At 38.6% G+C, this 22,709-nt stretch overlaps 1 protein-coding gene and 1 long non-coding RNA gene across 2 annotated transcripts; both read left to right on the top strand.

The window, feature by feature from the left end:
• The first annotated feature begins 12,116 nt into the window (after nt 1-12,116).
• On the top strand, nt 12,117-12,511 carry LOC121973402. Its single transcript, XR_006109583.1, has 3 exons — nt 12,117-12,134; nt 12,220-12,321; nt 12,399-12,511. It is a non-coding gene; the product is annotated as an uncharacterized LOC121973402 (long non-coding RNA).
• Nucleotides 12,512-12,625: 114 nt separating this feature from the next.
• On the top strand, nt 12,626-13,735 carry LOC121972470 (serine carboxypeptidase-like 19). Its single transcript, XM_042524135.1, has 4 exons — nt 12,626-12,769; nt 13,282-13,404; nt 13,478-13,580; nt 13,654-13,735. Exons 1-4 carry the CDS (start codon nt 12,626-12,628, stop codon nt 13,707-13,709), a joined length of 426 nt encoding a protein of 141 aa, XP_042380069.1. The 3' UTR covers nt 13,710-13,735.
• The last annotated feature ends 8,974 nt before the right edge of the window (nt 13,736-22,709 follow it).

Here is a 22,709-nt window from a genome sequence, read left to right as displayed (position 1 = left end):
GGGTGGCCCTTATGTCGTCGGCCCATTTGGCAACCTCTCATGTCGTCGACTGATGACCCTTTGGTCGTGTCGTTACTCACTAGGACTTTCCACCCTTGGCAGTGGATTTTTACCTCCCCCAGGATTCGAACTCTAGACCTCCAGGCTTATGTAATAGAGTTTATGAATCCTGGTAGCCAAGTGAGCGGCGCTCACTTGTTGCCAGGGGTGGAAAGTCCTAGTGAGTAACGGCACGGCCAAGGGTCGTCGGTCGACGACATTAGAGGTCGTCAAATGGGCCGATGACATAAGGGTCGCCAGTTGGACCACCACAAGGGCCGCCCAAGAGGCCATAGGGTCGGGTCATTACAATAAAAAGGCAGGGGAACCGCCTTTGTGTCCCCAATGATGAGGAACTGAGAAAGAAAATCCTAGAGGAAGCTCATAGTACTCCTTACTCCATGCATCCTGGTTCCACCAAGATGTATCAAGACTTGAAGCAGAGGTTCTGGTGGTCTGGACTCAAGAAAAACATTGCTAGATATGTCAGTACCTGCCCGACATGCCAGAGAGTCAAAGCAGAACACCAGAGACCAGGAGGAATGTTACAACCTCTTCCGATACCAGAGTGGAAGTGGGAAGACATATCCATGGACTTTATAATAGGTTTTCCAAGAACTACAAATGGATATGATGCAATATGGGTAATAGTGGACAAATGACCAAGTCTGCCCATTTCCTAGCCATCAAGGTGTCCTATTCTATAGAGCAGTTGGCACAACTGTACGTCAAGGAAATGATCAAACTTCATGGAGTTCCTAAATCTATTGTTTCTGATAGAGATGGGTGCTTCACCTCTCACTTTTGGGAGTGTGTTTAGACTGTACTAGGCACCAAACTTAAGTTCAGCACAGCCTTCCATCCTCAGACTGACGGACAGACAAAGCGAGTAAATCAGATCTTAGAAGATATGCTCAGGGCTGGTGCACTGGATTTCAAGGGAAGTTGGTGCAAGTATCTGTGCTTAGCTGAATTTGCCTACAACAACAGCTATCAGGCCACCATCAAGATGGCACCATATGAGGCATTGTATGGCAAGAAGTGCAGATCACCTATTTGCTGGCAAGAAGCAGGTGAGAGGAAAGAAATGGAAGTAGAGCTGTTCCTCCCGCGACGGCGTTGTTCCCCTTCTTCGAGCGATTCTTCTCGGGTGAAAGTGCAGCCAAGGCTAGGGTTCCTCCTCTCGGGCGACGGCAGCGAAGAAGCAAGGTCATCCCGTCGAGGAGGGCACGCGAACACAGAGGAAACGCCGAGGTTGGGAACTCATCCGAACCCTAGATCTCTCTCTCAGTTGTAAGTCCAAGCAAACCGCTATAAGTACTACTCACCTGTGGTAGGAGTTGCTCCGAACTTAGGGTTTTTGTTTCCTTGCTTTCGGATTTTGCTGTGCCGAGTAGAATTATATGCTAGAGCTTTTCTTTCCATGCTTTGTTTATCTAGCCGAATTGCTAAGGTTAGGTTTGCTATGCTGAATTGTTGTGCTAGGGTTTTCCTTTCCATTCCATTTGTATGAATTGCCTGTTAGTGATGTTAGATTCTTTATGCTGGAAAGTTCCATGATGAAACCGTAGTTTCTATTTGTGGTTAGTTTCCTTTATAGCAGAATTCATTCTTGATTATATGAATCCGTAGCCTGCTATTGCTTAAAACATGTTTCAGTTGTATATAAGTTTAGTTAAACCGTAGCATGCAGTGTTTCCCACTGAACATAAAAGCTTTCATTTTAGCATCTCAGATTTTAGACCTTTACTTGCTATTTTAACAAGTACGAACAGCCCTATTTTTCCAGCATTACAATTCTGAATTCTTTGCTTATTTTGGTTAGCATGAACAGCCATATTACCAGGATTCGGGATTTGTTTGTCTTGCTACCTTATCAAGCATCCCAGTATTTAGTTCCTTGCAGTTTTGTAATCTTCCTGCACTACCGTAAGCATGAATAGCATTTTCCTTGCTACTCAAAGGGCAAGAACAACCCGTTATTTAGTTAAAATGGGTTTAGCATTTTCCTTGCTACTCATAAAGGGCAAGAACAGCCTTTATTTAAAGTATGTAGTGTTAGTTTCTTGGTTTTCTTGAACATGAATAGCTATTAAGCTTATCTTGTAGTTTGATTGGCTTTGCTTTATTTTTATAACATGCTCAGTTAGTTGCAATTCTCTACTTGTTAGATATACTTACAGTGTTCTAGTAAGCTCTATTAGGGGATTATGAGAAGTTATGAGTAGAGAAAAGACCAAGGTCTAGTTAGAAAAAATAACAAGTAATTTAAAGTAAGAGGCTAGTACCCAACTTCCAAGGTTGTCGTTAAACAAATCCAGGTGGCCAATTCCAAGGTCTTGACCCTGGTAAGACCAAGGTCTTTACCCTCATAGGACTGGAGGCTCGCTATCTCAGTCTCTATTAGAGAGCGCGCATTTGGTACTAAGCCTGGGCCCAAGAAAGAGAAGAAGAAAGTTAAATATTAATTTCAACTATGAGGCTATAAGTAAATGAGACAAGTATCACCTATGTTTAGAACCAGCAAAGTTTAGCTCTTTTAATTCTATGCATACCGTATTAGTTTTCATTTGCTTTCCTTATGAGTTTATCGAGCATGATTAGCTTTATTTCTAGCATGCAGATTTATTCTTGTATATCATGAGTATGCAGATTATTTTAGTGCTTTACTATTAGAGGAGCATGAGTAGCTTTTCTTTTTAGCATTTCAGTTTTAGCATCCTTTGTATCTTATGCACCTTCGAGTTTTTGTGAGATAGTTTAGTGCTTACTAAGCATTTTCACTTATAGATTTATTCTCCTCCTACTGCAGATAAAGGAAAAGTTAAAGTATAAGGAGGAAGGCGACAAGATGGTAGTGATGGTGTGTGATGTCGGATTCATGGAAGCCTTGGGGCTTGCTAAGAAGTTATTTAGATCCTTTCCTTGTTAGTAGAGATATAGTTAATAGATTCCTTCTTGTGTTGCTGGATTTGGTTTACCTTATGTTACATGAATTGTTGCTTTTTGATGTTGCTGACATAATCTCGGTGATGCTGGAATTTCTTATATAGATTTCTTCTTGAATGGTTTCTTCTAGTTATTCCTGGAAATGTTTCTATCAGAATTCTGCTTTCCTCTGCCCTTGTAGGACATACACTTACCATAACTGGTGTCATGTGGCTTTAATTGCATGCTAAGATGAGTTCTGTTATTACAATTGCTATAAGCTGGGATTTTTAATCATTCCTAGAACTTCCTCTAATACGTATGCCATGCATGCTAGTTCCGGTATTGGAATTAATTCTTTTACTGGAGAAGTCTTTGATGAATTATAGCCTGTGTTTGTGAATGGATCTACCTCAGTTGCTCTAAATTCAGATATTTATGAAAACCATGGTATGTGATTATTCTTAGCATTCATGATGAACTATAGCATGTGATTACAGTTAGAAAGGTTTAAACTACACGTTCTGTTGTTGCTTACCTTGAGAACCAAGTCAGTAAGAGAGATTTGCATCAGATCTGAAATTTCCTTTAGTAGCTGCTACCAGAGTGCATATTCTAAATTCTTTTCTGAAATTTTAAAAATTTATGTTGTTAGCATAAGTAAAACCAGTTAAGTAGAGGTTATAGTTAAGTAACGGTCACCCTTTTAGAGAGTAGTAAGAAGGGTGGGCGTTACAGTTGATATCAGAGCAGTTCCCATTCTCCAGCATTACACACACATTAGCATCAACCTTGCCGTCTTCAAGTAAGAAAGTATTTAAGTTTTTCCTTTTATGCTTTCTTTATTATTTGCAGTAGAGAGTAATTGCTTATATGCGCTTTAGTAAGATAGAAGTTTTGTTTTTCTTTATTCATACATATGTTTGTTTAGAAAGGATAGAGAAGATATCAAGCCTTTTTCTTTGCATAATTAGATGGCAAGAAGAGGGTGCCCTCGTACCGCACGTACTGAGGACTAGGATCAGGAGAACAAAGGCCCAGGCTCAACTGAGCCCAATCTCTCTGAAGTTGTTGCTCAACTCCAGAAACAAGTAGCAGAGCAGCAGCAAATAATTGTCAATCTGATGGTAAATCGACAGCCTGCCCCTCCCTTCACTGCGGAGACTCCAATGGTAACCGAGGTTCCACCAGCCGCCTGGAAGACGTACCTCAAAGACAAGAAGCTTACCTCATGAGGTGAAACGAGAGCTTCACGACTAAGCCTCGATGCCCGGGCTTGGTTCAAAACACTGGAGAGCACAATGGAGCTTCTTGACTGGTCAAAAGTCGAGAAGGTCAAGTGCGCCTCTTTCTGCCTGTCAGGAGATGCTCGTATGTGGTGGGAGAGGATAAAGACCAAGAGGGCAACCAATCAGATGAGCTGGGCTGATTTTCAGACAGAGTTTTATGAAGAGTTCTTCCACCTACAGATCACCAACAAGCACTATGAGGAATTTATAGAGTTCAAACAAGGTGACCTGTCAGTGGAAGAAGCAGCCAAGAAGTTCAACAGACTAGCTCGTCTCTGCCTAGAGCTGGTAAGTACAAAGAAGGAGCGAGTCAGACTGATGCTCAGAATGCTGAGACCACAGATAGCACTGAATGTGAGCAGTGGAGCTCACCAGCCCCAAACTGGTGAAGAGTTGATCAGTAGGGCATTAATTGCTGAGCACTACCTGAACGACATCAAAGCACAACGAGTGCAGCACAAGCTAGTGAAGATAGAGGACAAGACAATGGGGAGCCAGAAATCCCAGTCAAGTAAACAAAACTGGAAAGGCAAGGGTAGTAAAAGAAAGCAGTGGAACTCAAGAAGTAACCAGAAGGGAGGACCAGCAAACAAGCAGACCAAGTTCCCTCCCTGTCCCAAATGTAGGAGAACACATCCAGGAGCCTATCTTTTGGGTAAGACTGGATGTTATTCCTGTGGTTAGGAAGGACACATGGCTAAAGAATGTCCTAACAAGCTCAAAGCACCTCAGCCACAGCCAGTGCAATATGGAGGCAAGCCTGCACAGTTATATCACATGGAAGCAGCTTTGATAGTGCCAGAGTATTCTCCCTCACTAAAGAGGAAGCTGCTAGTGCCTCCACGGTTGTAACAGGTCAAGTAGTTATTTTTCAACATTTAGCTACTGTACTATTTGATACTGGGGTGACCCATTCTTTCGTATCAGTACCCTTTGCCAGTAAACTACAGGTGCCTACAGAGAGTATGAACTCCAAGTTCTTGATGACCCTACCTTCTAGGGAAGTCATGGAGTCCAATCAGTGGCTTCCAGCTGTACCGGTCAGAATTGCAGACCGAGAACTATATGTTAGCCTGGTAGTCCTCGCCATGCAAGATTTCGATATCATTTTGGGTATGGATTTCCTCAGCAAGTATAGTGCTTCAGTAGACTGCCGCAGAAGGAAAGTAATCTTCAGTCCAGAGGGTGAACCACCTTTTGAATTCAAGGGAGTGCCAAGGAAGAAGACCCAGAAACTTCTCTCTTCTCTAGTAGCTCACCAGATGTTAGCTAAAGGGTGTGCTGGTTTTCTTGCGCACATTGTGAGTACAGAAGAACAAGAAAGACCCAAGCAGGAGATGAGATTGAATTGGTTCCTGGTACCGGTCCAATTTCAAAAGCTCCGTATCGCATGTCTCCAGCAAAGCTGAAAGAGTTGCAAGAGAAACTTCAGGAGCTACATGACAAAGGCTTCATCCGCCCTAGTCACTCACCTTGGGGATCTCCTGTGTTGTTTGTCAAGAAGAAGGACGGATCTATGCGGATGTGCATAGATTATAGAGCTCTGAATCAAGTGACAATCAAGAACAAGTACCCCCTTCCCAGGATCGACGACTTATTTGATCAGTTGAGAGGGGCAACAGTATTCTCAAAGATAGACCTGTGCTCTGGGTACCATCAGCTGAAAGTGAAAGAAAGGGATATACCCAGAATGACTTTCAGGACCAGATACGGTAGTCATGCCTTTTGGTGTGACTAATGCACCAGCGGTCTTCATGGACTTAATGAACAGAGTGTTCAGAGAATACCTTGACAAATTTGTCATCGTATTCATCGATGACATTCTAGTCTATTCAAGGACCCCAGAGGAGCATGACACGCACTTGAGAATAGTACTGCAGACCCTACAGCAGAAACAACTTTATGCTAAATTCTCAATGTGTGAATTCTGGTTAAATCAGGTGGCGTTTCTAGGTCACATCGTTTCTAAAGAAGGTATCTGAGTGGATCCTGCTAAGATAGAAGTAGTCGACGATTGGCAAAAGGGCCGGGTCGTTACAATAAAAAGGCGCCTTTTTACTCACTTGGCTACCAGGATTCATAAACTCTAATACTTAAGCCTGGAGGTTTAGAGTTCGAATCTTGGGGGAGGCAAAAATCCACTGCCATGGGTGGAAAGTCCTAGTGAGTAACAGCACGGCCAAAGGGTCATCGGTCGACGACATTAGAGGTCGCCAAATGGGCCGACGACATAAGGGCCGCCAGTGGGCAGCCGCAAGGGCCGCCCAAGAATCCAAAGGGCCGGGTCGTTACGTCGACGACATTAGAGGTCGTCAAATGGGCCGACGACATAAGGGACCCCAGTGGGCCGCTGCAAGGGCCGCCCAAGAGGCCAAAGGGTCGGATCGTTACATTATCAAATATTTTATCAAAAAATTTATTAATTTTATCTTGATTTATATTGACTTCGTCATTTTGAAGTTTTGAATTCGATTTTATCTTAATGTTTGAATTGTTTAAACTATTATTATCAATTAAATGATTAAGATATGAATTAGTTAATTGAGATTTATCTTATTTAGTTAAGTTTGAATTTTTAGAATTAATTAGAGTTTTATTAATTTCATAATTATTTGAATTTTTAGAATTATTTAAATTTGATTTTTTTATTACTTGAGTAGATATTCATATTTTCAGAATTAATTAAGTCTTTTAGATTGATTTGGTCAATATTTTGTTTGACGAAATCAAGGTTAATGTTGATTTAATCAAGGTTTTGATTGACTTGATCAAAATCTATATTTATCTTTGAATTTCTTATATCTAACTTAACATGTAAATCTAAATTATTGCAAGCGTAATTATCTAAGTGATCATGTATTCTAGGGGTGTTTTTGTAAACTATAACTTGACTTGCCAGTATCGCAGCCCCAAATTTAGTAGACTTTTCTGTTGATTTAGATTCGAGTATGAATTTGCTTTTAACTTATTTCTCCAGCTTCAATAGCTCCTTGTGAAGCTTTGGTTAATTTGGTCCAGAGCTCATAGGCATTTTAGTGTTCTCCTATTTTGTAAACAATTTTGTCAGGCAATAAATTTGAAATTAACCTGATTAACATTTTATTTGATTCCAAATTTTGGATAGATCTCTTCAATGTTATACCATAGTCAAAGTCATCCATCATAATGAAACTTTACATTTGAAGCTTCCATATTCTGAAGTAGTCTAATTTGTATAGTGGAGGTTCATGGATGCTTCATCCCAATATCTCTTTGTGCATCATTATTCTTGCACAACAAAATTTTTTTTAAAAAAGAAATTCAAGACTAGGTCTTGGGGTAAGTAGTATAGGAGGAGAGAAAAAAGAAAGGAGAGAAAGCTCAAGTGGTGTTGCACCAACTTTGAGAAATTTTAAAATAAAAAATAAATAATGAGAAATTTGTCAGAAGAGGTAATTGCATCAATTCTAACTAATAGCAAAAAAATAAAAATGTAAAATAAAAAAAAGGCATGATGGTTTCACCAATTCAGAGTGACTCTGCTCTTATACCATTTGTAGGACCGTTGGCACATGAGAGAGGGGGATCATGTGATATTAAAATTTGTTTCATTTTTGACTTTTAAAACAAATGCGAGTGCACAATGGAATAAAACAAAACAGAAATGAAAAAAAAAAAAAAAACACATGAACACGGTCGGTTACTTGGTTCGGAGCCTTCAGCAACTCCTACTCTAAGACTCAGGTCCCTTGGACCTATTGATGGTCAATCCACTAAATTCTCTATCGATAAACTCCTAGTAGAGTAATCAAATACAAAGAGAATATAAGGTAAGTGTAACAACCTGCACTTCCTTTAAGCAATAAAGTAAATAACTGAAATTAATGTTACCCAACATGATGATGTAGAATTTGAAGTGCCCGTGTGTTGGTGTTAGTATGCCAGCAGCGGTTGGATGTAGAAAAGTAGTTGCACAGTAGCAACACAACAATATGCACATAGTCGGAGCAGTCGACTGATGAAAGAATCATGTAGAAGTGTTGTATTGAAGGCTACTGGTTGAGGCTCCTTTAATAGATATTTCCAAGCGCCTGGACTATCCCCAGGTGCCTAGATCGAGACCTATCCAATCCTTCTTTATCACTAAATTATCTACTTCCGGACACTTGGACCCAGTCCAGGCGTCTGGACTGCTGACATGGTCATACCTTGGTGAAGATCTATCCGGTACCCTCTATCCACTCTCGGGCACCTTGACCACCACTGAGCACCTAGAGCTAGCGTATGCCAGTCAATCAAAGTATGCCACTTCAACTATGCAAGCAACTGAGTTTGGGCCAATCCAGGAGCCTAGACCATACCTAGGCACCTAGAGACCCTTTCCAGCCAATTGATTTCCTACATCACAAGGTTAGCACAACCATGTATAACCTGTAAAAAAAAGTTATCATAATATTAAATGATATTATTAATTAGATTCTATCTTACCAAGACCAAGATCTAGTTATAATTTTAGCTTAGACTTCCAAAATGGCTCAAAGATGGACCAACACCTATAGTCCCACTGGGACTCATCCTCACTCGATAACTCTTCTCCAATGACTTACCTTCACTTTCCATTTGTAGTCACTTGACTTGCCTCTTGACCCACTAGATCTTTCTGCTAGTTGTCAGGTTTGCAGACCCAATTGAACTTTAGTCAGTTGTCAGGTCCAGTAGACCCAACTAGACTTCCTACCAAATATCATGTCACACCTTGACCTATCTAGACTTCGTGCTAGTTATTAGATCCTCAGACCTAACTAGGCTTTTAGCCTAACTTTAACCTTTTGTCATATATTAAAATCTAAGCTTGATTATTAGTGCAATTGCACCAACAATTAACTCCAATTCATCTAGAGAAAATTTTAAAGTAGTTAATTCACCATTCTCAAGCTATAATTTAGTTAATGAAACCTTTTACTGGTAAGCACATTGAAGAATAAAAATAACAAAGATGATATTGCAATATCAAAATGAAGAATATAGATAGAAGAAAGATGTTAAACTTTCATTCATCCTAAGGCATGTTGTTAAACCCTACAATAATAATGACAATTACTAACGTAACTTTCTTAATCAACCATTATATTTTCATAAATAAAAACTTTGATAGTACCGGCTATAGATGGAAAATCTTCTTTATATGTGTTGTCATATTTTGATTATCAATAATTGATCTGAAAATCAACACATCCTCATATTTACAAAAACTAATTGATTGAGAATTAAAATTATAATATAAATATAGAATTAATCTGTTGGATCGTAAAGAACTCTAGAGGGGGGTCAATAGCGATCGTCGAAAATAGAGAATTAAATTGAGTACGCAGCAGAAAAAAAAATAAGAACAACGCTAACAAACTAAGTTTTACTTGGTTCAGAGTCTTTGTCGACTCCTACTCCAAGGCCTACACTCGTCGAGTACTTTCGTTGGACAATCAACTAATAGTTCGCAAAAAGGGTTACACGATAAGTACAAGAACTATAATATAAAGTTACCAACAATAAGAGAAATAAAAATCAGAGTCGCAGGTTGTCGAAGCAGTTTCACAGCGTCGCAGGAGCATCTTTGGAACAGCGCGGAAGAAGGCAATTGTAGAAGAAAGTTGCTTCTTGTGCTCCTGGTGGAAGGCTGCTTATACAGGCAGTTTCAGGCACTTGGATCCCTTTTGGACGCTTAGACTGTGACGTCGGCCAACCAATCAGCGCGCTCCAAGCTGGTAAGCAGATAATCCTTGGTCATTCTGGGTACCTGGACCAATTCCGGGTGCCCGAACCCCTTCCGGGAGCCTGAACCACCTTTTCCAGCAAACCTTTTCCTGTAAGAAAAAGTTAATCCGAGGCAAATAAAAATTATACTAGCCTGCAAAATAAAGTTAGCACAATATATAACAAATAGAGTAATAATTAGATTCTGTCTTCTCGAGACCAGAATCTAGTCAAGATCTTAACTTAGATTTCTAAAATGGATCTAAGTTGGATCGATGCCTACTGTTCCCTCAAATGGGGAACGCGTCCTCACCAAATCACTCCCCTTTAGTGACTTACCTTAACTTATCACTTTGCCAGACATTCAGTCAGTCTGTCGACCTGTCTGGACTTCTTGCCATCTATCTGGTCGACTCATTAACCTAGCTGGACTTCGTGCCAGATATCCTATCAGGCCGTCGACCTATCTGGACTTCCTACCAGTTATCCGATCAGCCCGTCGACCTAGCTGGATTTCTTGCCAGATATCTGGTCAACCTGTCGACGTATCTGAACTTCTCCCGCACACTTAGTTAACTTGTTAAATCACAATAAACCTAACTTAATTTGCTTTCTCATTCATCAAAACCTGAGTTAGACCGTTAGTGCAATATGCACTAACAATATCCCCTTTTTTTATGCAATGACAACTTGAGTTAAGTTAGGAAAAAAAACAATATGCAAAAATGATATGGTTTTTAAGTTAGTCTTATTTTAATGTTATGCTTTGGTATTTTGCTAACTTAATTCACCTAACCCTCCCCCTTTCACATTCATAAAAAAAATAGAAATAGACAATTCATGGAAAAATTTACTAAGTAAACTAACCAAAAAATCTTGACAATAGAAAATGTTCAGGATTACTTGGGGAGTTAACTTATCAAATAAGTTAATTAACTTGAAGAAAAATTTTAAAGATATCTTCTAAAGTGATTTTCAAAAGTAAAAACTTTATGTCAGGATTTTTAGAAATAAGGTGATTGTGAAATTATTTTCCAAATTTACACAGTTTTCAAAATATAAGATTTCCGAAAGATACAAAAATTTTATAATTCTAAGTTTTTGTAAAAAATAACTTTAAAAATTAGAAAATTTGAAATTATTTTCAAAATCTACTAATTGTTCATAAGGTGTTCAAAAGAAAAGTTTTTACAAAAATAACTTTAAGGTTAGAAATTCACTACAAGAAAAATGTCATTCAACAACACTCAAACGACAACGGTTTTATACCAAACCGTTGTCTTTTTATCTTTTAACAACGGTTTTAACAAAAACTGTTGTCTTTTAGTAATTTTTTTGGCCTATGACAACGGTTTTTAAAAACTGTTGTCAATTTATGTTTTTTTGAGGATACGACAACGATTTTTAAAGGGAACGACAACAGTTTTTTAAAACTGTTGTCTATGTGCACTTTTTTTGGATTACGACAACAGTTTTTAAAAACCGTTGTCTATTAAGTGTTGTTGAATGCGATTGTTTTTTCTTTCGCCACTTTTTCTCCTTCGTCATTTGTCTGTTTTACGCTTTGTTTTTTTTCTGTCTCTTTCCCAAAACCCTACTCTTCGCCGTCTCCTCCTCACCGCCCTCTTCGTCGCCTCCCTCCTCACCACCCTCTTCACCGCCTTCTTCGCCGCCTCCCTCCTCACCGCCCTCTTCGCCGCCTCCCTCCTCACCACCCTCTTCGCTGCCTCCTTCCTCGCCGCCCTCTTCGTCGCCTCAACTTTCGGCCTCGCCACCTCCTCCTCGCGACCTCTACTTTCAGCCATCTTCACCGCCTCCTCCTCGTCGCCTCGACTTTCAGCCAGTTCCAACACAAGAAGGAAGAAGAAGGAAGGAGGAGGAGGAAGATGGAAATCCCTCTCCTGATTGTCTCACTGATCTTTCTCTGCTTCTTTTCCTCTGCTCTCTCATCTTCTGTGGTCACCTATTTACCTGGATTCCAAGGCCCCCTTCCCTACATGACCAAGGGAAGCTTGGTCTACGATCGGCGACGGTGAATCATGTTTCGGCGTCTCCTGTTGCAGCATCCCCGCCGTGGCGTCACCACTGGCTTCCTCGCTCTCACCGCCTTCACTCTCGGTTCCTCCGACAGCCCCTCCCTCCCCACAAGTAACCCTCCTTTCTTCCTTTTCCCTTCACCTCCTTTCTCAATATTTTCTCTTCTTTCTCACGCATGTGCTCCCCTTCGTAAAAGATGTCGCCATTTCGATATGCGATCCGTTTCGGCAATTTCTGTCTTCGACTTCGTCGATTTTCTCGCAAGATTTCACGCTTCCATTCTCAGTCTTTTCTCCAGGTTTAAACCTAACCTATCATCCTTAAAGTTTTCTTTCATCGATTTGGAGTTGCATAATCTTTTAATCTGATTCGTAGAGTTTTTTGCACGGCATTTTCCAACCGCGTGCCCTCTTCCACCTCCAGATTCAAGTAAGGACGTGGCATGCTGCAGTGGATGCCTCAAAAGGAACTCTATTGTCAAAGCGGCCGCGGCAGCTGGTTCTACCGTGGTGAATATATGTCTTACTGAAGGTGAAAGGACTTTATTGTGTCTTCATATTTCCTCAATATGTGGATATTTTTTAGGTGTATTCGTTTGAACGATGAGTTTTTTCCAATACTTCTTTTCAGATGTATATGGTCCTATGCCTATAATGGGTATAGGTTCTGGCACTATCATTGATCCTGATGGGACGATCTTGACCTGTGCAGACTTTTCTAGTAGGCAAGTGATCTCAAAAGGCAAAGTGAGTATGCAAACCTACAACTTAGTTATTCATCTTGACGAAGAAATGCGCTTAGAACTGGATGAGGACTGAGAATTTGAATTTGCAAGTTATATCCAGTTGGACTTGGTTACAAATACTATCTGGGTGAAGTTACAAGCAATTAGATTTCATCATGTAGACTAATAAAGATTGTGACTCATGTCTTAGTCCACCTTTGTAGGGCGGAAATTGTAGAAGATTGCAAGATGCATATCGGTCTTTTTGAAGTTTCCTTGGTTAGCTTGCTGTCATACAAGTTTGAAAGATGTTCTCCTAACTCAGTCTGGTTCATATCTGACTATGCTAAGTTTGCTTGAGATGATGAGATGTAATAGTCCTGGACCATATCTTTAAGTTTCCTGGACCATATAAGGGAAGCTTGGTCTACCATCCTTATTCCTGGACCAAGGTAACTTCTTCTTCTTGATCAGTAATTGAGGAAGCAATATGATACATGCTTTTGTCCTGTCTGCGTGAAAACATTCGTGCAGGTAGCCAACATTATCTTTGTAGATTCCCCGTTGGGTTCTGGATTCTCATACTCAAGAAAATATGAAGGGTATGATGCCAACGATACTATTTGGTCCGAACAGGCTTCTAAGTTTCTTTTACAGGTGGGAAAGATCATATATATTCCTGATGTAATTACTGTAAGTGCCTTAAATATGTAATCTTTCACTTTTGCAGTGGCTTGTTGAGCACCCACAGTTCATCTCCAATCCCCTCTACATTGCTGGGGATTCATATGCTGGAAAAATTGTACCTATGGTGGCCAAAAGAATATTGGATGGTAACTCTACTTTTAATGTAAACTATTGATGAGGGTGTTAATTTACATGCCATTTTCATTTACTGTAATTCAGGTATTGATGAAGGGAAAGAACCATTACTTAACCTCCAGGTAAATTGCTTGAATTGATGGGCCACTGGCAATAAAGGGAAAGAATCTAATTTTGATCTTTAAATTATGTCATAGTTTATATGAAAGAAAAAGCCTTGGCTTTCAGGGTTACTTGATTGGCAATCCATCCACGGGTGGAAAAGTCGATACCAATTCTAAAATACCTTATGCTCACAGCATGGGAATCATATCAGATGACTTCTTTGGGGTAATCTTAGTAGATCAACTAGGACGAATTTCTCAAAATGATCTTTGGTATCACTTCACGAATTGTTATTTAGTTATTATTTTTTTCATTCACAGTTCACAAAAGCGAAGTACTCTCAAGAAGAAATTGATGAAGTGCGCTCTGAGATAGCAGAATGCATACAAGATCATATTTATGAATAGGTATATACATGAGTTCATCTTATTGCATTTGACAATAATAATATTCAGTTAAATTGAATACATGCTGCTTATACTTGATTGCACTTGATTTGGAGATATCTGTCTCTGAGTCCATTTACCAAATCCAATCGGCATGACTAAATTGCATACTTGATGTGCCAACATCAAATACAAACCGATAACTTAATCCTTTGTCAAATATAAAAATTGATTAACCTTAATCCTTTGTCAAATATGTATACTGTATTTTGGTTTACATAACAAACTTTTTGGGGTTCTCAATTTTATAATGTAGATGTCTTTGTTTAGAAGGGTAATAATCTTGTTACTGCAGCATCTTCATTTTTTAGATGACTCCATTATTAATAGTGACGAAGGGGGTATTTTACATCAAATTGAGATGATTATGGTCAATTTTTTCTGGGGTTCTATCAGTTCCAATAGGAAGATTCACTGGATCTCTTGGAAAGATATTTGTAAACCTAAGCTAGAAGGAGGATTGGGAGTAGAGAACACACTTGTCGAAATTTCTGTCTAGCATGTACTGTGGGTCAGTCTCTCCTGTGGTGGTTTTACTCAAAAACAAAGCTTCACATTGTTGGAAAAGGACGTTACAGATGAGAAATGTAGCAGAAGAGCAGATTAGATGGCGTTTAGGTGAAGATCATATTAATTTCTTGTTTGATACATGGTTAGATGCAGGTCCTTTGTTAAATCCCTCAGTCTCATCGTTAAATCTTGGGCTTTTATGTTCTTTACTAGTTCTATCTGTGTGATTTCCATGATCTAATTAGCGGTATCCTCTATGATGTTGTTGGAAGTTTGGATTGCTCTTTTCTACTCTCTATTCCGTGTAAAAACTAAATAAACCATCTCTATGCTTTTGCATGATTGTCGGAGAATTTTATTCGAATATGAATTGGGGAAAATGCTAATATAGTTAGGAATTTTGATTCCTACTAGAAGTTAGGCCGTTTACTGAGTCTATTTGAGTATCAAGAGAGTAGATCCTTATGATAATTGTGGGTTGATCAATTTGCTTGCTCTGTGAATTTAAATTAGTAAAGCTTGTTTGCTTAATTCTCTGTGTGCTGCTTTGTTGCTTCAGCCCTTGTTTGTATTTGTGATTTTGTATGCTCCGGAAATAAGTTGGAACTTGATTTTTCATGTCTAATTTAGCTAGATTCTATAATGCTTTTTTGATGCTCGATGATAGAACCAGAATCTGGTTGTTGCTCTAAGCCATTTCTGCAAGTAGATTTTCCTGAATTTGCTATTAATTAAGCAAATGTTATATGTAGATTTGCAAGTCTTCGATTTTTAGATTAATTTAAATAATTATGCTGATTTACTAAAGAAATTGCTGGCGGATTATCTCGCTAACAAAGCAGTTGAACCCATAGTAGATGGAGTTTCGCTAGACTTCAAATTGGATAGAATTTTTTTTGGTATATGTAAAGTTGATAGGTTTGGTTTACGATACTTAAGAGTTACTTGTAAAGCCATATAGCTAGTCTTTTAAGACATACTACTCTGAGTTTTTGTAAAACTGTAATAAGGTCAGGTGTGAAATTTCCAAGAGATCCATTTTTTATGCTATTTACTCCTGGGAAATGAATTAACTTGCAATCATATGCTATTTACCTCAGGGAAAAGATAATGACCCGTTTCTGTAAAAGGAGAAGAAAAGAGAAGCTAGGATGGAGGAGAAACTAGAAAAGGCTGCAGTTTAGAAGATGCACAGGCTGTTTAGAAGATGCACAGGTAGAGAAGACGTGCTCCAACAAAACATGATATTTTGGACTATATGTGTGATATATATAAACTTTTGGCTGTGTAAACTTTTGTGATGTTTGAATGTTGATGTTTGGTACTTTAATGATGTTTGGATGATGATGTTTAGTACTTTAATGAAATTTGCATTGTAAATATTGATTATGTAGGTTTTTTATCAATGAAATTTGCACTGGATGTTTTTTATAAACCATTGAGTAGGAAAAGATTAATAAGTTTTTTATTTATTGTCAAAATGTTGTATATTGTACCCAAAGACATCAGTTTAAATATGTCAAACTGTTGTCAATGGCGTTAAAAGACAATAGTGACAAACTGATGTTATTTAACATCGTTGCCTAAAAAGACAACGGTTTTTAACCGTTATCAAACCGATGTCATTGGCAAAAAAGACAACGCTTTTTAGCCGTTGTCGTAGACAGTTCAAAACTATTGTTGAAAAGCCTAGGCATACGCTCAAAGACAACGGTGAAAAACTGTTGTCTTTGTAGGAAAAGACAACAGTTTTTCACCGTTGTAAAAATGTTGTCTTTGCCTTCAAAGACAACGGTTAAAAACTGTTGTCGTTGGCCACCCCTTTTAACAACACAGCCTTTAACAACAGTTCAAAATGGCCTACGACAACGGTTTAAAACCGTTGTTGTTTGTCTTTTTTCTTGTAGTGATTTCAAAAATAAAAACAATAAATATTTTGAAAATAGCTAGGTTTTTTAAGATAACTTATGAAAACATTTGATTTTTTTTTAGAAATATCTTTTAAAATAATATTTCAAAAACTTAATTAGTGGTCAAACTAATTTACAAAGCTATCATTTAAAAATACTTATTAATCCTCCCCCTGAACCTGACATTATTTCAAAATAGACAACTAAAAAATGTCCTTAACTGTCTAACCATTAGTTACTTACTAACTATCAGAAGATAGCAGTTTTCACTTGGTTAGTCAGGTTAAGTTAATTTATCCCGTTAGTATTAGACTAAGTTGAAAAACTTAACCTGATTACTGTTAGTTTGGTATTTAACGTCCAGACTTGTATTGATGCACTGATATAAGTATCTTAAGTCCAGGCAATCTGCCTATGCATCTCACTCCTTTCTAAGTTTAGCAGACACAAACAAGGTTGTCCTAGTGTGTTGGTGAGATGCTCGAGTCCTAGATCTATAGGAGCATACTTTCTAAGGGTTTGATCTAAACTAAGGCTAAAAATAATTTTGAAAATACTAAAAATAAGGGAAGTTTTGAGAAAAATCAATAAAGAATTTTACCCTAGAATTTTAAAGAATAATTTTTGAAAGAAATTTTGAAATTAAGAGTCCTAGTCTATTAAGTACATTCCTAATTGTCGAGGCAAGTTACTAAATTCACTTTCAGGGAGGGGTTTAGTGAATATGTCAGCTAGGATTGACTTGGACTCAATGTTTTTGAGTTCAATGTCACCGTTAGTGACATGATCCCTGATAAAGTGATGTCTAATTTTGATGTGTTTAGTTCTTGAATGATGCATAGGATTTTTGGTTAAATTAATTGAATTGACATGATCAATTAGTACTTTTATATTTGTAAAGTTTAAATTGAAGTCTTTTAAAGTGTGCAGCATTCATAATAATTGGTCAACACATTCTCCTATAGCTATATATTCTGCCTCAATAGTAGATAAGGCAACAAAATGTTGCTTCCTACTAAACCAGCTGACAAGTGATGGGCCAAGCAGCTAACACCCACCACTTGGTACTTTTACGGTCCAATTTACAGCCAGCATAGTCTGAGTCAGAGTAGCCTATGAGTTCAAAATTTGGTGTTCTAGGATACTAGATTCCTACATTTGATGTTCCTTTGAGATATCTAAAAATTCTTTTGACATTAGTCAAATGTGATTCTGTAGCACAAGTTTGGTATCTAACACATATAATAACTATAAATAAAATATCAGGTCAACTTTCAGTTAAGTATAGAAGGCTACCTATGACACTCCTATAGTATTTTAGGTCAATTGGTTTTCCATTTGAGTCATCATCTAAGGTTGTGTTAGTTGCCATAAGTGTCTTTATTTCTTTAGTATTTTTCATTCCAAAATTACCTTCATTTGTTTGCTTAATTTGTAACCCTAAAAAGTAAGTTAGTTTACCTACTAAGCTCATTTCAAATTCTTGTTCCATTAGGGTTATAAATTCTTGGAAAAATTCTAAATTGGTTGACCCAAAGATTATATCATCTATATATACTTGAGGTATAAAAATATCTTGGTTGGTTGATTTGACAAATAGAGTTGGGTCAATTTGTCCTTGATGGAACCCTTTGGAAATTAGGTAAAAGGTTAACCTTTTATATCATACCCTAGGTGCTTGTTTAAGATCATATAAGGCTTTTTTAAGTTTAAATACATGGTCAGGATGATCTAAACTCTCAAACCTAGGTGGTTAACCTACATAAACTTTCTCTTTTATTAGCCCATTTAAAAAGGTAGATTTTACATCCATTTGATAAAGTTTAAATCTTTTATGGGTTGCATATCTAAGTAGCATTCTAATAGACTCTAGTCTGGTTATTGGGCATATGTTTCATCATAGTCAAGTTCCTCTACTTGACTAAACCCTTTAGCAACTAATCTAGCCTTGTTTCTAATAATCTCTCCATTTTCACTTAATTTATTTCTGAATGTCCATTTTGTTTCTATTATCTTTTTATTTTTAGGTGGTGGTATTAAGTCCCAGACTTCATTTCTTTCAAATTGGGCTAACTCTTCTTGCATAGCTATGATCTAGTCAGGGTCAAGTAAAGATTCATCTATTATTTTGAGTTCAATTTTTGAGATTAGGGATATCTGACTTAAGTTTCTGAAGGATGACCTAGTCTAAACTCTTAGGTCTAGGTCACCAATTATTTGGTCAATTGGATGATTTGGGTTGACTCTTATGATTTTAGTAGGTTCATTCATTTGAAGTTGATCTTCTTCTTCTTGACTTAGATTTTTATTGGCTCCCCCTTTACTAGTGTTACTTTAAACAAAATCAATTGATTAAATCTAGGTTTATTCTAAGTTTTGGTTGGACTCTTCAAATTTTACATTTGAGGTTTCTTCAATTCTTAGTGTAATTTTATTATAGATTCTATAACCTCTACTGTTTAATGAGTATCCTACAAAGATCCCTTTTTCTATTTTTGATGCAAATTTTCCTAAGTCTTCTCTTGTATTTAGTATGTAGGCTGGGCATCCAAATACTTTAAAGTATTTAATATTAGGTTGTTTGTCATAATATATTTCAAATAAAATTATATTATTAGTTTTATTTATTGTGGTTCGATTTTGTACATAGCAGGTTGTGCTAACAGCTTCTACCCAAAAGTATTTTTGTAGGTTATACTCATTTATTATTGTCCTAGAGGCTTTAAGTAGGGTTATGTTTGTTGGAACCCGAAGATAGTTTTGGTGTGATCTGTTAGGATCGACGGTCGCGGCTAGAGAGGGGGGGTGTGAATAGCCGCCCCAAATTCTTCACGTTTCTTCCTACGATTAGGGTTAGCGCAACGGAAATAACTAAATAGAAATGCAAAAAGGAAAGATCAAACCTCAAACTCGAACTCGACGATGTAACGAGGTTCGGAGATGAAACTCCTACTCCTCGGCGTGTCCGTAAGGTGGACGAAGCCTATCAATCCGTCGGTGGATGAGACCCCGGAAACCCGGCTAATAATCACTCCTTCTGGGTGGAGAAACCTTGCCACAATGTCTTGCAACAGCAAGAGTACAAGAATACAGCAAGAAACTAAGTACAATACAAAATGTAATAACCCTAGCTTGCCTTCTTGTCGTGGATGAAGCAGCAACTTCACGGAATCACAGCAGCAGCTGAAATCAGTCGAAAAAGTATAGGAAGCTCACGCGAAGCTTCGGAAGAGCTCAACAAAGCAGTCAGTAGGAAGAAGTGGAAGAAGGAGGAGAGGTTATAGTGCCTCTCGATCCTTTTATAACCTCGATATCCCGAGTCAACTGCGAACCCCAAGGCAAAAAGGCGAACACCGAATAACCCAGCCGTTGAGTCACAACGACTAGTCGACCGATCGCCCCACCGATCGGTCAGTTCTTCCGATCGGTCATGGAGACCGATCGGGCTTTACTGATCGGTCCGGCCGATCAGAATCTTCTGCAGAGTTGCCCAACTCTCTGATACCTCCGATCGGTCCCGGGACCGATCACGATCGGCCCGCACGATCAATAAGCTGAGGCACACGATCGTTTTCGATCGGTCTCGATCAGAAACCATAGATCGATGGATCGGTCACCGCATCGATCCGGTCTTGGTTTTGCCCAAACCAAGTTCAAACCAATATCCGGTCAACCTTGACCTCTTGGTACATCATGCTTAGCATCCGGTCACTCCCTTTGCTAAGACTCCCCACCAAGTGTCCGGTCAATCCTTTGACCCACTTGGACTTTTCTCTTCGTGTCAAGTCCGGTCACTCCCTTGACCTACTTGACCTTCTCAACACCGGATGTCCGATCACCCTTGATCCATCTGGATTTTCCTGCCCCGCTTCACTCACCAAGACTTTCACCTAGCTTCACTCACTAGGATTTTCACACCTGACTTCAAACCCCACTCAGACTTTCCAAGCTTCACTCACCGGACTTTCCCACCGGGCTTCACTCACGGGACTTTCACCTAGCTTCACTCACTAGGTTTTATCCGCCTAGCTTCACTCACTAGGGCCCCCGACTTCACTCACCGGGACTTTCCACATCCAGAATGAGCACCGAGCCCCTCGACCGACCACGGCCGGGAACGAGCTACCGAGCCCTCTCCGACTTCCATCCAGTCCAGAGAACGAGCTCCCGAGCCCTCTCTGACCACAGTCCGGAGAACCAGCGACCGAGCCCTCTCCGACTTCCCATGTGCCAAGCTTCCATACTTGGACTTCTCCGTGCCAAGTCTCCATACTTGGACTTTCTCCCGTGCCAAGCTCCCTGCTTGGACTTTTCCGTGCCAAGTCAACTCACCTCGGGTCAACCAGGTCAACCTTGACCAAGGGTTGCACCCACAACCTCCCAAGTTTCTATTCTTGTCAAACATCAAGATACAACTTGAGTCAGGTCAACTCGAGTCAGGTCAACCAAGTCAACCTTGACCTAAGGTTGTACCAACAATCTCCCATCAAAATACAACTCTTCTGTTCTCGTCAAACATCAAAATACAACTCGAGTCAGGTCAACTCGAGTAGGGTCAACCAGGTCAACCTTGACCAAGGTTTCACCAACAATCTCCCCCTTTTTGATGTTTGACAAAACCATAACCTAACTTAGGTTTTCTAATGTTCTTCCTTGAACATTCTCCCCAAACCTACACTCTCCCCCTTTTTTGACACACATCAAACAGAATGAATCAAGGTCAAGAGTTTCTTCCTAATGAAGGTCCCATACCTTTCATTGAAACCCTTAATTTCCTCCTTGATACTAAGGTCAACAATTAACTTAATGATAATCCTATATCACTCAAGTCTTTAGGAGTAAAAACTCCCCCTAAAAGTCAACTCCCCTAAAAGTCAACTCCCCCTTGACCATTGCACCAACAATGTCTTGGAGAGTTTCAAGCCTTTAGAAATCCAAATCACCAACTCCCAGCTGAAATTTCAGACAAAACAGTCGAAAATCAGCAAGTTGGCACGCGCTGATTGGTCACCTGACCGATCAGTGACCAATCCAGAGTGCCCTGGACCGATCAGAATCCCCTCTGATCGGTCCCCAACTCTGATATCAGAAGTTTCTGATTTTTCTACTTCCGAAATTCAGAAACCTCTCAAAAATTACATAAAATTCAAAAAATTGTAAAACTTTGAGGATACATTCATCATAACATATACTATCAAGAAAAAATAGTTTTCTATGAAAATAACTTCCATTTTCAAATCTTGATACAAAGTTCAAAAGATTTTGAAATAACTCAAAGTTAATCAATCTTTGTATCAACTTACTCAATGATGAATGCTATCACTAGAAAAGCTTCATCAAGGTTTTTCAAATCAACTTTGAAATGATTTTAAACCATTTAATTTAGGACCACAATCTTATGGCTAAGTGTACATGACTTGTACACAAGCTTTCCCTATGATCCTCCATTTTGAATTAGGCTCATCTAGGTACAAGAACCATGCACCTTGATCCTAACTCATGATCCTAATATCTCACACACATCTAAGGTGTATCAAACACATCCAAGTCAATTTTGATGTGAGATATGGTTTAGGTCATCTTAATCTAAGTTCTCATGCATTTTCTAAACAACAATTTGATCTCCATATCAAATTGAGTTTTTATCCTTAAATCAATTTAATTGATCATTAATGCAAGAGATGATGACATGGCATACAATAATATCATAAGTGAAAACATGTGCCAATGTCATGATGTCATGTCATAAAGTATGAAACTTAAATAAGGCATGACATATAGCTAACCTAAGTATTATCATGTCATTTCAAATGATAATAAGTTAAATATGATGTCATGACATGCCATATGGCAAACAATACATGGCAAATAATATATAAAGGTATAGAAAATACCTAATTCTAGCCTTAGTTGCCATTTTTGATAGTTTTGATTATTTTGCCATAAATTCCATATTCCTAAGTGTAATAGACCTAAAATCATATACTAAAGATTTTTAGATCACTATGTACCAATTAGATTGACCCTAGAGAATTCCTCAAATATGATTGGCACATCCTAATCACCTTAGGAATAACTTTTAATTTCATTTTCAAGGCTTGATTACACCTTGAAAATTCCTAAAGTGCCACCTTTTGTCATGATTAGGTTAACTACCTATTCAAGTAAA

Source organism: Zingiber officinale, chromosome 4A (genome assembly GCF_018446385.1).
Source record: "Zingiber officinale cultivar Zhangliang chromosome 4A, Zo_v1.1, whole genome shotgun sequence".
Lineage (NCBI taxonomy): Eukaryota > Viridiplantae > Streptophyta > Magnoliopsida > Zingiberales > Zingiberaceae > Zingiber > Zingiber officinale.
Note: the sequence above shows the minus strand (reverse complement) of the source record. Positions and strands in the feature narration are given on the sequence as shown.